Here is a 16,041-nt window from a genome sequence, read left to right on the forward strand (position 1 = left end):
ATTACAATAGTGTGCTATGCTTTCTTGAGAATTAAGTGATGCAATGATTTTAATCTTAGTTGGTCTGAGAGAACTGATTAGGCTTCTCCCTTTATGTATACATTGATGTGTTTTTTAAGGTATACAATCTGGCAAAACTCTTACCACAGTCAGAGCAGTAGTAAGGCTTCTCTCCTGTGTGTGCTCTTTTATGAACTTTTACATCAGTTGATGTTGTGAAGCACTTACCACAGTCAGAGCAGGAGTAAAGGCTTCTCTCCTTTATGTATAAGTTGGTGTGTTTTTAAGTTGCCCAGTTGTGAGAAACTCTTCCCACACTCAGAGCAGCAGTAAGGCTTCTCTCCTGTATGTATTCGCTGGTGGCATTTTAATATTTCCAATCGGATGAAACTCTTTCCACATTCAGAGCAGCAGTACGGCTTCTCTCCTGTATGTATTCGCTGGTGAGATCTGAAGTGGTTCTGTTGAGAGAAACTCTTCCCACAGTCAGAGCAGCAGTAAGGCTTCTCTCCTGTATGTAGACGTGTGTGTTTTTGTAAGTGGATATGTTGAGAGAACCTCTTCTCACAGCCAGAGCAGGAGTAAGGTTTCTCTCCAGTGTGCACTCTCTGATGAATTATCAGTGTCCCTGACGTTGTGAAGCTCTTCCCGCAGTCAGTACAGGAATACGGATTCTCTCCTGTATGTATACGTTCATGTATTTTTAAGGTATCCAATCGGGAGAAAGTCTTCCCACAGTCAGTACAGGAATATGGATTATTTCCTGTATGGATACGTTCATGTGTTTTTAAGGTATCCAATCGGGAGAAAGTTTTCCCACAGTCAGAGCAGGAGTATGGCTTCACTCCTGTATGTACATGTTGGTGTATTTGTAAGTGGAACTGTTGAGAGAACCTCTTCCCACACTCAGAGCAGGAGTGTGGCTTCACTCCTGTATGTACATGTTGGTGTGTTTGTAAGTGGATCTGTTGAGAGAACCTCTTCCCACACACAGAGCAAGAGTAAGGCTTCTCTCCAGTGTGCACTCTCTGATGAACTGTCAGAGATTGTGATGTTGTGAATCTCTTTCCACAGTTAGTGCAGGAATACGGATTCTCTCCTGTGTGTATTTTTATGTGTATTTTAAGCTTTGATAGAAATGGGAAAATCTCCTCACAATGTGGGCAGTGGTGAGACGTCTTAGCCCTGTGATCTTCCTGCTGTTGCTCTCTGGATGTAGAGAATGTCTCAACATGGTCTCCTGTGTGAACAACATCAGAAGAACCAGTCAGTGAGACATACATACGACTTCATATACAGTGTGTTCAGAAAGTATTCACATCCCTTGACCTTTTCTACATTTAGTTGTGTTTCAGCCTGAATTTTAACAGGATTACATTTGAGGATGTATGTCATTGGCCTACACACAATACCACACATGGATACATGACGAGATATTGGATATCGTTGTACCAACATGAATTCTACTACGACTATGTAGCATCTGAATATGAATACCACATCTGTAGATTCTAAACCACCAGTTGGAGGACCGATCAGGACAGAAAGTGGTAGGCCCGAAAAGTGTTTAGTCCTTACCCCATAACACCAGTATAGTACCCCATAACACCAGTATAGTACCCCATAACGCCAGTATAGTACCCCATAACACCAGTATAGTACCCCATAACGCCAGTATAGTACCCCATAACACCAGTGGAGTACCCCATAACGCCAGTATAGTACCCCATAACGCCAGTGGAGTACCCCATAACACCAGTATAGTACCCCATAACGCCAGTATAGTACCCCATAACGCCAGTATAGTACCCCATAACGCCAGTGGAGTACCCCATAATGCCAGTGGAGTACCCCATAACGCCAGTGGAGTACCCCATAACGCCAGTATAGTACCCCATAACACCAGTGGAGTACCCCATAACACCAGTATAGTACCCCATAACACCAGTATAGTACCCCATAACACCAGTATAGTACCCCATAACGCCAGTGGAGTACCCCATAACACCAGTATAGTACCCCATAACGCCAGTGGAGTACCCCATAACGCCAGTATAGTACCCCATAACACCAGTATAGTACCCCATAACGCCAGTGGAGTACCACATAACACCAGTGGAGTACCCCATAACGCCAGTGGAGTACCCCATAACGCCAGTGGAGTACCCCATAACGCCAGTGGAGTACCCCATAACGCCAGTGGAGTACCCCATAACGCCAGTGGAGTACCCCATAACGCCAGTGGAGTACCCCATAACACCAGTATAGTACCCCATAACACCAGTGGAGTACCCCATAACACCAGTATAGTACCCCATAACACCAGTGGAGTACCCCATAACGCCAGTGGAGTACTCCATAACACCAGGTGAGTACCCCATAACACCAGGTGAGTACCCCATAACACCAGGTGAGTACCCCATAACACCAGGTGAGTACCCCATAACGCCAGGTGAGTACCCCATAACGCCAGTGGAGTACCCCATAACGCCAGTGGAGTACCCCATAACACCAGTGGAGTACCCCATAACGCCAGTGGAGTACCCCCATAACGCCAGTGGAGTACCCCATAACACCAGTGGAGTACCCCATAACACCAGTATAGTACCCCATAACACCAGTATAGTACCCCATAACACCAGTGGAGTACCCCATAACACCAGTATAGTACCCCATAACACCAGTATAGTACCCCATAACGCCAGTGGAGTACCCCATAACGCCAGTGGAGTACCCCATAACACCAGTATAGTACCCCATAACACCAGTGGAGTACCCCATAACACCAGCGGAGTACCCCATAACACCAGTATAGTACCCCATAACATCAGTGGAGTACCCCATAATGCCAGTATAGTACCCCATAACACCAGTGGAGTACCCCATAACACCAGTGGAGTACCCCATAACACCAGTGGAGTACCCCGTAACACCAGTGGAGTACCCCATAACGCCAGTGGAGTACCCCATAACGCCAGTATAGTACCCCGTAACGCCAGTGGAGTACCCCATAACACCAGTGGAGTACCCCATAACACCAGTATAGTACCCCATAACACCAGTATAGTACCCCATAACACCAGTGGAGTACCCCATAACGCCAGTGGAGTACCCCATAACGCCAGTGGAGTACCCCATAACGCCAGTGGAGTACCCCATAACGCCAGTGGAGTACCCCATAACGCCAGTATAGTACCCCATAACACCAGTATAGTACCCCATAACACCAGTATAGTACCCCATAACGCCAGTGGAGTACCCCATAACCAGTGGAGTACCCCATAACGCCAGTATAGTACCCCATAACGCCAGTGGAGTACCCCATAACGCCAGTGGAGTACCCCATAACACCAGTGGAGTACCCCATAACACCAGTGGAATTACGTTTTTTCTGAATGTTTACAAATTAATTTAAAAGGAAAAGCGGAAATGCAATCTTTGTTGCGGCCTAAAATGTTGCATAACAAGTCACATAAGCAGTGTGGACTCATTCTGTGGGCAATAATAGTGTTTACAATTCATTTTGAATGACTACTGTGGTAGCAGGATTACAAGATTGTTACATTTAAGCACCAAATGGTAGTTTTATTAAATAAATCCTAATGGCGCAGAGTGATGATGTCAGAGAGGGATGTGGTGAGAACGGGATGGTCTGAGTAAGGTTCTTAGGACTCTCTCTCTCTCCCTTTCTGAGTTAACTGAGAGGAGTCTTTTGAAGCTTGGGCTGGCAACTAATAAAGAGATGGTTTCCAGTCTAGCTTCCTGCAGTTAGTCTGGGCATAGGGTCAAGGAAATTGGTTTTTGCTAGATAGCTTGGGCTGACAATGACTTGGTGATAATTACCTAAAGCTGTCATTCCATAGACGATATGTGGTGTGTGTGACCCGAGATAGAGATAGAGATAGTCTGGAAGAGTTTAGAACAATGCCTCATTGTCTCATCTTCCTGGCATCTGGGAAACTAAGCCGGGTTGGGGGTAAAACCCCATCCTGTGTAAATAACCAAGGTGGCTTATGGGAGTTGGAACCAAGCCTGACTTAGCATTTTTAAGTCCTATATAAGGTCACGGTTTTATCATTATCTGTTAGGCTGCTCAGCTCAACAGTCAAGACTGTTGGGCTGACTGGTGTCATTATGGCAATAATTAATAAATATTTAAAAAATATGATTTTTTTAAAGAAATGACCAAGTCTCTTACTTGAATAGAATATTCCACCACACTACCTCATCTCTGTAACCCACACATACAATTATCTGTAAGGTTCCTCAGTCAATCAGTATATTTCAAACATAGATTCAACCACAAAGATCAGGGAGGTTTTCTAAGGGCACCTTTTGGTAGATGAGTAAATGTTTTAATAAAAGACATTGAATATCCCTTTGAGCATGGTGAAGTTATTCATTTCACTTTGGATGATGTATCAATACACCCAGTTACTCCAAAGATACAGGCGTCCTTCCCAACTCCGTTCCGGAGAAGAGGCCAATCTAACACAACACATCACTGAGTACCACTCTTCACTCTTCGCATGGTGGTAGCTGCATCATGTTATGGGTATGCTTGTCATCGGCAAGGACTTGGATGTTAATTTGGGGATATAAAATTAAACTAAATAGAGCTAAGCACTGGAAAACTCCTAGAGGAAAACCTGGTTCAGTCTGCTTTCCAACAGACACTGGAAGACAAATTCACATTTCAGCAGGAGGATAACCAATAACCTAAAACATAAGGCGAAATATACACTGGAGTTGCTTACCAAGACAACATTGAATGTTCCAGAGTGGCCTAGTCACAGTTTTTACTTAAATCGGCTTGAAAATCTATGGCAAGACTTGAAAATGTCTGTCTAGCAATGATCAACCAACTTAAGAGAGCTTTAAGAATTTTAAAAATAATAAATGTGCAAATATTGTATCATCCAGGTGTGCTAAGCTCATCCTCCACTCACTATCACAAGGGTTAGTAACTACACAGACTCATTTCATATCATCCTCCACTCACTATCACAAGGGTTAGTAACTACACAGACTCATTTCATATCATCCTCCTCTCACTACCACAAGGGTTAATAACTACAGACTCATTTCATATCATCCTCCACTCACTATCACAAGGGTTAGTAACTACACAGACTCATTTCATATCATCCTCCACTCACTATCACAGGGGTTAGTAACTACAGACTCATTTCATAAAACTTTAAAACACTGGTAGTTTGTCTACTTCACTTCTTTAGTCTCCTCTCGGATCACTCCAGACAGCCCAGTGAATAAAATCAATCCTGGTGTCAAACCATGCAAGTGTCAATAGCATGAAATAACATCTACCTTCTCATTGAAACAGTTCATCATGAAACAGTTCTACTGCAACTTTTCATACACAGTGGGAAGTTGGAATGAACAACAAACTTAGTAAGATAAAACCTGCTCTTACCATCATAAACAGATTCCCCAATCTTCTCCTCCTCTTCTTCATCTTTAATGTTGACATTCAGCTCCAGTGTTTGACTGCAGTCTTCCAGCTTCACTGATGCCATCTCTGGATCCTGCAGTGCAAACTGGGCTCCACTGTCACAATCAGGACCCAGTGACTGTAGATTTGGACTCAGTTTGGAAGGAGAGAGGCAGGCTGGGATTGTCCTCACTGGTGATGTTACAGGCCTCAGACTTGACCTGAGTCGACCTGTGGTAATAAAGAGAAACAGACACAAAAATTATTGTCTTGACAGTTCAGGCACTTTCTTTAAAAAATATATATATTTTTATTTTTTTCAAGTATCTCATTACAATAGATCAGGTAGCTAAACATTGATAACAAAACATTCGTTCACATTAAACAAGTGCAAACTTTAAATTACACAATGTAAAGTGCACTTAAAGTGGAACTGACAGCGTTTTCACTACTTTGCAGATATGAAACAAACAGGCAATCACTATATCAGTCAAAAATATTTTAAAAAATCACAGTTTATGCTACAAAACCCACTTCATAAGACGTTTTAAAAACAGGTCCATTAAACTCAACATTCCATGATGTACAGTAAGACATTGTTGGCAGAATAGATGGATGCAGTTCAATGTGTCATGATTTTCCTTCTGGGTAACAATCAGAGAACCCCCCCCCACCAGAGAGGAAGGGGGAATGGGGTGAAGTTGGCCAGTTTGATGACGGTCGTAAATACCTTACAGAAACTCTCTCTTCCATGTCATGCAATAATGAGGTTGAGAACCTCTGTGGAACAAAGTGAGTCCTCCCTCAAACTCCCAACATCAACAGACTGGATAATGAAACAATGTTTCTGTAATCCAATCATTTGGAATGGTCCTATGGGTCCTTAAAGAACAATCCTGTTAAATGCATTGCTCATTTGTGATGTCACTAAGGACAGTAGAACAACATAACTGTATCTCTGAAATGTATATTTTACAGTTATCAGATTCACATCTAAATGTTGGGGAGACTTATATGATTAAATATTCAACTCTTTGTGAGGAGATGAAATGTGATGATAGCCTTCTAAATGAGAATAGTTTTTCATATGAAAGTTCTACCCAGTCAGTGACCACACCCGCAAGAGCACAGGCGTTATTTCGGCGTCATGGAACACCCACTTTTGTGAGTGCATAAAACCACTCGTTAACTAAATGTACATTAGACCAAGCACGCAGACGTAAGCCGGACGTCAGGTAATGGTTAAAACTATTAGACCAGTACATTGCCGCGTTGCTACTGGCATTTAAAATGGTCGGGAGCTGAACCCTGAATAATCAACTATTGAGACCAGCGTGACTGACAGCGTGAGCTGAACCCTGACTAATCAACCATTGAGACCAGCGTGACCGACAGCGTGACCGACAGCGTGACCGACAGCGTGACCGACAGCGTGACCGACAGCGTGACCGACAGCGTGACCGACAGCGTGAGCTAAACCGTACGAAATGGTTAGAAACTCTGAAACGTTCAACAACGAAGAAGACAAGACTACACATTCACAGTCTGCAGCTGTATATGTAAAATAGTCTAGTAAACTCGACCAAAGACGAAGAACATATTCCTCTCATCAAGACAAGAGAGAAGAACATATTCCTCTCATCAAGACAAGAGGAGAAGAACATATTCCTCTCATCAAGACGAGAAGAACATATTCCTCTCATCAAGACAAGAGGAGAAGAACATATTCCTCTCATCAAGACAAGAGGAGAAGAACATATTCCTCTCATCAAGACGAGAAGAACATATTCCTCTCATCAAGACGAGAAGAACATATTCCTCTCATCAGTGTGGTACTCTTGTAGTATCAATTCTAGCGAACACTCCAGAACAAAAGCCTAATACAACTACAAAAGACATTGTGACCTCGGAGTTACAAACCAGAGACTTCTGTTGAACTACTCTCCACAGAAGGACCAGCGATTTCAACAGAGAGACAACAAAGACATACAAGCGTAAATACGTACATAGCAATTATTTTCGACTGAGCTGCCGTTCATGTGCAAAGTATTATAATTTCCATGAGCATAGTTATCAACTGTATGTAGAGGGTCACTTCTGTCTTTCCCGCTCTTTATCTGTCCCCACCTCTTTCCATTGTCTACAAAGCCGTCATATCGTGTTAGTCCACTAGGGACCTTTCATTGCATTATGTTAGTATTCTATAATCATCCTGTGTGTGTGTTTATGTATTTCTGTGTGATTTATTTCATTAGTTAGTAAATAAATAATAATTAATTGAAACGTTCATTATGAGACTGATGAGGTAATAATTAATAATTGATTAATATGATGACGGGTAGGATATCGAGATATCCTGATCTACATTTGAGTTAATTTGGGAAACGGTAACTCGTTAAATAAACTTTTCCCATGGTGCCCCAGGTTACTACTTAATCAATTGTTATATGGTTAATTTAACCGCGTAATAATTGACCGTGGTATGTAAGTATTAGATGAATAGCCATAATCGCATTAATGGTAGCAACAACACGACAAATGCATGATTAATATAATTCACCAATACATTAGGTTACACAGGAACTGTAATACTGGATCCATTGTAGGTTACACAGGAACTGTAATACTGGATCCATTGTAGGTTACAAAGGAACTGTATACTGGATCCATTGTAGGTTACACAGGAACTGTATACTGGATCCATTGTAGGTTACAAAGGAACTGTATACTGCATCCATTGTAGGTTACAAAGGAACTGTATACTGGATCCATTGTAGGTTACAAAGGAACTGTATACTGGATCCATTGTAGGTTACACAGGAACTGTATACTGGATACATTGTAGGTTACACAGGAACTGTATACTGGATCCATTGTAGGTTACAGAGGAATTGTAATACTGGATCCATTGTAGGTTACAGAGGAATTGTAATACTGCATCCATTGTAGGTTACAGAGGAATTGTAATACTGCATCCATTGTAGGTTACAGAGGAATTGTAATACTGGATCCATTGTAGGTTACACAGGAACTGTATACTGGATCCAAAGCTACCTTTCACTGGTGACTGTCAGCAGCATTACTTTGAAAGACATACTACTGGGCTTATTGTCTGTGTCTCTCTCTCTGTGTCTCTCTCTCCTGTTATCTCCCAGAGGTCTCAAAGTGGACCTCTGGGAGATAACACTGACAGGAGATTTACTATGTCTTTTTGGTGATTAAACCTAAAGAGCATTCCAGAGCATGAGTTAATGCTTCTGTTCTATACAGTAGCAGGGAGAGATGGCTCCAGTAGGGCCAGACACTGGTCTCTACACAATGAAAACTGTCTGCTGTGAATTATAAGTATCTTTCATACAAAATCTTAACCAAAATCTTATAGATCTTCTCATTGAAAGCAAGTCTAAGAAGCGGTAAATCTGTTCTATGTGCGCTCAAACAGGATTCAATGCTGGTCTAACCAATCGGAATCACGCGTTAGATAAAATACGGAACAGTTCCTTATTTCACTGAAAGAATAAACGTTTTGTTATCGAGATGATAGTTTCAGTTCTACCATATTAATGACCAAAGGTTTGTATTTCTGTGTGTTTTTATGTTATAACTAAGTCTATGATTTGATAGAGCAGTCTTGCTGAGCGATGGTAGGCAGCAGCAGGCTCGTAGCATTCATTCAAACAGCACTTTTATGCATTTTGCCAGCAGTTCTTCGCAATGCTGTTTATGACTTCAAGCCTATCAACTCCCGAGATTTGGCTGGTGTAACCGATGTGAAATGGCTAGCTAGTTAGGGGGTGCGCGCTAATAGCGTTTCAAACGTCCTGCGCTCTGAGACTTGGAGTAGTTGTTCCCCTTGCTCTGCATGTGTAATGCTGCTTCGAGGGTGGCTGTTGTCGATGTGTTCCTGGTTCGAGCCCAGGTAGGAGCGAGGAGAGGGACGGAAGCTATACTGTTACACTGGCAATACTAAATTGCCTATTAAGAACATCCAATAGTCAAAGATATATGAAATACAAATCGTAGAGAGAGAAATAGTCCTTTAATTCCTATATTAATTACAACCTAAAACTTCTTACCTGGGAATATTGAAGACTCATGTTAAAAGGAACCACCAGCTATCATATGTTCTCATGTTCTGAGCAAGGAATTTAAACATTAGCTTTGGGGCGGCAGGGTAGCCAAAGTGGTTGGACTAGTGACCGGATGGTTGCAAGTTCAAATCCACGAGCTGACAAGGTACAAATCTGTCATTCTGCCCACTGTTCCTAGGCCGTCATTGAAAATAAGAATTTGTTCTTAACTGACTTGCCTAAATAAAGGTAAAATAAACATGGCATATGTTGCACTTTTACTTTCTTCTCCAACACTTTGTTTTTGCATTATTTAAACCAAATTGAACATGTTTCATTATTTATTTGAGGCTAAATTGATTTTATTGATGTATTATATTAAGTTAAAATAAGTGTTGTTGTAATTGTCATTATTATTATTACAAAAATAAATAAATAAATAAATAAATAATAAATTGTCCGATTAATCGGTATCAGCCTTTTTTTGTTCCTTCCATAATCGGTATCTGTGTTGAAAAATCATAAATCGGTGACCTCTAGGCTTGATCACCAACAAGTAAAAATGACCTCTTCTCGGGTTGCAACACTCACTACCGAGTTACAAACTGCCTCTGGAAGCAAAGTCAGCACAAGAACTGTTACTCGGGAGCTTCATGAAATGGGTTTCCGTGGTCGAGCAGCCGCACACAAGCCTAAGATCACCATGCACAATGCCAAGCGTTGGCTGAGTAATGTAAAACTCGCCGCCATTGGACTCTGGAGCAGTGGAAACGCGTTCTTTGGAGTGATAAATCACGCTTCACCATCTGGCAGTCTGACGGACAAATCTGGGTGTGGCGGATGCCAGGAGAACGCTACTTGCCCCAATGCGTAGTGCCGACTGTAAAGCTTGGTGTAGGAGGAATAATGGGATTGGGCTGTTTTTCATGGTTCAGCCTAAGCCCGTAGCTGCAGTCAAGGGAAATCTTAACACTACAACATAGTGACATTCTAGACGATTCTGTGCTTCCAAATTTTTGGCAACAGTTTGGGGAAGGCTCTTTCCTGTTTCAGTATCACAATGCCCCCGTGCAGGGGTCCATAAAGGAATGGTTTGTCAAATTCGATGTGGAAGAACTTGACTGGCCCGCAGAGCCCTGACCTCAACCCCATCGAACACCTTAGGGATGGATTGGAACACAGACTGCGAGCAAGGCCTAATCGCCCAACATCAGTGCCCAACCTCCCTAATGCTCATGGCTGAATGGAAGCATGTCCCCTCAGCAATGTTCCAACATCTAGTGGAAAGCATCTGTTGTGGAAAATTACGTAATTAGTCATGGTTATCCCATGTTTTACTGCTTAAACAATAGTCTCTTGTTATATGCTAGTGTGATTTCTAACCTGATACAAACTTGTCTTTGTGGGACTTAGCCATAAGCCATAACTAAGGTCTGTTTGGGTGAAACTGCAGCATGTGACATCCCGCGGGTTTACTATCTACAGGAAGTCACATGTATGGAAACTTGCAGAAAGAAGCACATTATAGTGTTTACTGTTGGGAATACAGTTAGACGGTGGAGACCTCGGGCTATCAACCTCTTAAATCTGCACAGACAACTAATGACCTTATACACACTATCTGCTCACTGCCACGTATACAGAAAGGATGTACTTCTCCATAAAAAGCAGAGACCTGACTATGTTTGTTAAGCTTTCAACTCTGAACCTTTCTTGGTGATGGTTGATTGCTTCATTTTTGCAAAGCTTATAATAAAGCTGTTACAAAGAATCTAGTCTCGCTCTTCCTATAGTATTGCTACCACACCTTCCCAATACAGTGGAGGCTGTGATAGCAGCAAAGGGGGGGAACCAACTCCATATTACTGCCTATGATTTTGGAATGAGAGGTTCGACTAACAGGTGTCCACATACTTTTGGTCATGTAGTGTAGTTATGGGATAGCTAGGCTAATATTCTCCTTTGCTTGCTAGCTAGTAAACTAAAGCTAACACACAATCACATCAAGCAGCTGAAATGACAGCAAACTATGTGAATTTTCATTTGTTTTAGCTTCTACCTTTGCTTCTATTGCCAATTCGATGGATATATCATTAGAATGATCCTGATAAATGAATTGGCCTGGATCGGAGAAGCTGTCAGTCTCGTCACGTTCATATGCATGGCACAGTGGATGCAACATGTTGCACAGGTCAGATAGGCTAGTAGCATGGAGAAATATTATCCAGAGGCGCTTTTTTCCAAGGGAGGTTTATACATTGACTGGCTGGGCTGTGGGACAGTGGATGTGGTAAAACGAATGGAACTGCTAACAGATATTATGCATGAATATTGGTGATAACTCCTTGCTATCAACCAATCAGCATCCAGGATCCAAACAACCCATTTTATAATGTGACAAAGAGATTGGTAAATGATATAACACCCCATTATAACATCTGGTATGCAGACACTTATGTAGCATGTAATAGAATAGGACATAAGTTGTCATGCAGACCATGTAATACCAGTTGTTATTAACAGTAGACATTAGCGCATATGACAACAGGATAAACAGTCATCTATAAACACCCATTATGAACTAGTTTCATAAGACTGTATGCCGTTACTCATTACTGTTATTTTATAGGTGTTACAGTGCCTTGCGAAAGTATTCGGCCCCCTTGAACTTTGCGACCTTTTGCCACATTTCAGGCTTCAAACATAAAGATATAAAACTGTCTTTTTTTGTGAAGAATCAACAACACGTAGGACACAATCATGAAGTGGAACGACATTTATTGGATATTTCAAACTTTTTTAACAAATCAAAAACTGAAAAATTGGGCATGCAGAATAATTCAGCCCCTTTACTTTCAGTGCAGCAAACTCTCTCCAGAAGTTCAGTGAGGATCTCTGAATGATCCAATGTTGACCTAAATGACTAATGATGATAAATACAATCCACCTGTGTGTAATCAAGTCTCCGTATAAATGCACCTGCACTGTGATAGTCTCAGAGGTCGGTTAAAAGTGCAGAAAGCATCATGAAGAACAAGGAACACACCAGGCAGGTCCGAGATACTGTTGTGAACAAGTTTAAAGCCGGATTTGGATACAAAAGATTTCCCAAGCTTTAAACATCCCAAGGAGCACTGTGCAAGCGATAATATTGAAATGGAAGGAGTATCAGACCACTGCAAATCTACAAGACCTGGCCGTCCCTCTAAACTTTCAGCTCATACAAGGAGAGGACTGATCAGAGATGCAGCCAAGAGGCCCATGATCACTCTGGATGAACTGCAGAGATCTACAGCTGAGGTGGGAGACTCTGTCCATAGGACAACAATCAGTCGTATATTGCACAAATCTGGCCTTTATGGAAGAGTGGCAAGAAGAAAGCCATTTCTTAAAGATATCCATAAAAAGTGTTGTTTAAAAAAAAAGTTTGCCACAAGCCACCTGGGAGACACACCAAACATGTGGAAGAAGGTGCTCTGGTCAGATGAAACCAAAATGGAACTTTTTGGCTACAATGCAAAACATTATGTTTGGCGTAAAAGCAACACAGCTCATCACCCTAAACACACCATCCCCACTGTCAAACATGGTGGTGGCAGCATCATGGTTTGGGCCTGCTTTTCTTCAGCAGGGACAGGGAAGATGGTTAAAATTGATGGGAAGATGGATGGAGCCAAATACAGGACAATTCTGGAAGAAAACCTGATGGAGTCTGCAAAAGACCTGAGACTGGGACGGAGATTTGTCTTCCAACAAGACAATGATCCAAAACATAAAGCAAAATCTACAATGGAATGGTTCAAAAATAAACATATCCAGGTGTTAGAATGGCCAAGTCAAAGTCCAGACCTGAATCCAATCGAGAATCTGTGGAAAGAACTGAAAACTGCTGTTCACAAATGCTCTCCATCCAACCTCACTGAGCTCGAGCTGTTTTGCAAGGAGGAATGGGGGAAAAATTCAGTCTCTCGATGTGCAAAACTGATAGAGACATATCCCAAGCGACTTACAGCTGTAATCGCAGCAAAAGGTGGCGCTACAAAGTATTAACTTAAGGGGGCTGAATAATTTTGCACGCCCAATTTTTCAGTTTTTGATTTGTTAAAAATGTTTGAAATATCCAATACATGTCGTTCCACTTCATGATTGTGTCCCACTTGTTGTTGATTCTTAACTAAAAAATACAGTTTTATATCTTTATGTTTGAAGCCTGAAATGTGGCAAAAGGTCGCAAAGTTCAAGGGGGCCGAATACTTTCGCAAGGCACTGTATAAAAGGGTTTATTAACACATGACTAAGGACACCTACAGTAAAGTGTTACCCCAACTTCTCCTGATCATTTCATAGAACTTCAGAACACTGGCAGTTTGTCTATTTCAATTCTTTAGTCTACTCCAGGTCACAGTTTTAAATGAGAACTTGTTCTCAACTAGCCTACCTGGTTAAATAAAGGAGAAATTTCAAAAGATAATAAAAGTCTACTCTGAACACTCCAGATAGCCCAGTGAATAAAACACAGTTCTACAGCAACTTTCAACACAGTTTGAAGTTGAAATGAACAACAGTCTGGAGCTCTTCAGGGACGTGTGAGTCAGAATTATAGAATCAACCTGAAGATAGAATCTGCTCTTACCATCATAAACAGATTTCCCAATCGTCTCCTCTTCTTCTTCATCTTTAATGTTGACATTCAGCTCCAGTGTTTGACTGCAGTCTTCCAGCTTCACTGATGCCATCTCTGGACCCTGCAGTGCAAAATGGGCTCCACTGTCACAATCAGGACCCAGTGACTGAAGGTTTGGACTCAGTGTATAAGGAGAGAGGCAAGCTGGGTTTGTCCTCACTGTTGATGTTACCTACCTCAGACTTGACCTAAGTCAAAAAAAATGTTTTAATAATTTTCACAGAACAGTAGTTCACCTGCCTCACAATTAATGCTTGGGTTGTTTGCTTAATATTTTTCCTGGTAAATATTTAGCTATCATCCTTCTGATAAAGCATGCAGTTTAAACAGCACTATTTACTATGTATGTTCCTGAATAACCATGTCTTCACCGTATGGTTTCACCTCGGAAAAAAATATATTGTATTTCCCATTTTCACACTATAGAAACAATTACAGACAAAGTTAGAAACACCTGAATGTCTGAATATTGTTACACATGTAATAATAATAATAATAATAATAATAAGTGCACCCGCGCTGCCTGCAATGAATTCAGTTGACGTAGACAGAAGGGAAGCCGCCATTTTACCATCCCGTGAATTTTACACAAAAACAATAACGAACTCAAAAATCACAAATAATTAGATTTTTTAAATGAAATTAGCTTTACTAAATGATTTTCATTCAATTAGTCAAACCCAAAGTCTCTAGCTATTTGACTAATAAAATAGTTATGCTCACTCGGCTTGACACAAAAGTAACACGTAAAACCTTACCAAACGTGATAATACCATAAATGATGTGTTAGCCAGCACGTTATGACATGTTCTTTCTATATTACAAAGTGTAAACGTGCTATTACATACCTGTAATACATGTGAAACGGACACTAAATATATCGTCTTCACCACACAATTCTGGCGCCTTCCCGGAACTTCCTGTTCCACCACTGCAACAGAGCAAATGCGACATCACAGACAGGACAATGCGACATATATTTCATTGGATGTATAAATATGGTAGTGAGAGGAAAGCCCACTGACAGAGAGCGGGAGAAGATGGAACGATATGGGTTTTGGCCGAAATTCGGCATATTTTCTCATTCATTAAACATGTTATCTCAATACAGTTTTATGTTCCTCAAACTACAATCTGTTATGAACAGAGTGGACAACGTTTGCTTAGGAATCCAAAGGCAAATTGAGTTAATGCGCACAAGCGCTTCACCGACTAGGCGTTGCCTAAAGGAAATATTCAGGTTTGCTAGAACACGCCAATAGGATATCACTAGCGCGTGCTTGGCTCTGCCCACTATGACTCCCATTGGAAACAACAAGATGTGGTCTATCTTGGTTGACATAAACATATTTGGAGACACCTTCTGTGTGTACATTTTTGGCAGACAAGACATTCTTGCGTATTGCTGCCTATCGCAGGTTGGTACGGATTTCACATTTAGGTCACAAAAACTGGGAAAAGGAGAATGGGAAAATCTTAAATTGCACCATTTAATCCTGCACCTATACACACTATCCCCCAAAACTCACCACCCCATCCCACTACTTTGGCCCTAAACGATCCTACACCAGGCCGTCTGCCTTGAGGATGGAACCACTAAAATAAAATCTTTACTAAAATCTCTCACACCCAAATATGTATGCTGCAACTACCACATCTATTTTATGTGATTTCCACTCCCATCAGTGCAGTGCAATTGATCACAATGACCATAAAGGCAAGGAATTCGACAGTACTAAAACTCATCCTCAGCAAGACTACAAATTCCTGCAGGAAGCTCCCACAGGTAGTCTCTAATGCCGACACTGTCAGCTACCGTTCACCACCGCGATCAG

General features: G+C 41.5%; 1 protein-coding gene across 1 annotated transcript; it reads right to left on the reverse strand.

Moving 5' to 3' along the window:
- Nucleotides 1-233: 233 nt before the first annotated feature.
- LOC124028714 (zinc finger protein OZF-like) lies at nucleotides 234-15,272 on the reverse strand. Its single transcript, XM_046340696.1, has 4 exons — nucleotides 15,055-15,272; nucleotides 14,156-14,267; nucleotides 5,435-5,683; nucleotides 234-1,240 (listed from the first exon to the last, which is right to left on the reverse strand). Exons 2-4 carry the CDS (start codon nucleotides 14,256-14,258, stop codon nucleotides 234-236), a joined length of 1,359 nt encoding a protein of 452 aa, XP_046196652.1. The 5' UTR covers nucleotides 14,259-14,267; nucleotides 15,055-15,272.
- Nucleotides 15,273-16,041: the final 769 nt, after the last annotated feature.

The sequence above is a fragment of the Oncorhynchus gorbuscha genome, unplaced genomic scaffold (assembly GCF_021184085.1).
Source record: "Oncorhynchus gorbuscha isolate QuinsamMale2020 ecotype Even-year unplaced genomic scaffold, OgorEven_v1.0 Un_scaffold_4696, whole genome shotgun sequence".
Classification (NCBI taxonomy): domain Eukaryota; kingdom Metazoa; phylum Chordata; class Actinopteri; order Salmoniformes; family Salmonidae; genus Oncorhynchus; species Oncorhynchus gorbuscha.

Excerpts from the sequence above, each read along its gene's own strand:
- LOC124028714 (XM_046340696.1), bottom strand. The coding sequence starts at position 14,258 with ATGGCATCAGTGAAGCTGGAAGACTGCAGTCAAACACTGGAGCTGAAT. Across the intron at positions 5,684-14,155 it reads TGGGAAATCTGTTTATGATG|GTCGACTCAGGTCAAGTCTG; the intron begins GTAAGAGCAGAT and ends TTATTACCACAG. Across the intron at positions 1,241-5,434 it reads TGGGGAATCTGTTTATGATG|GAGACCATGTTGAGACATTC; the intron begins GTAAGAGCAGGT and ends TTGTTCACACAG.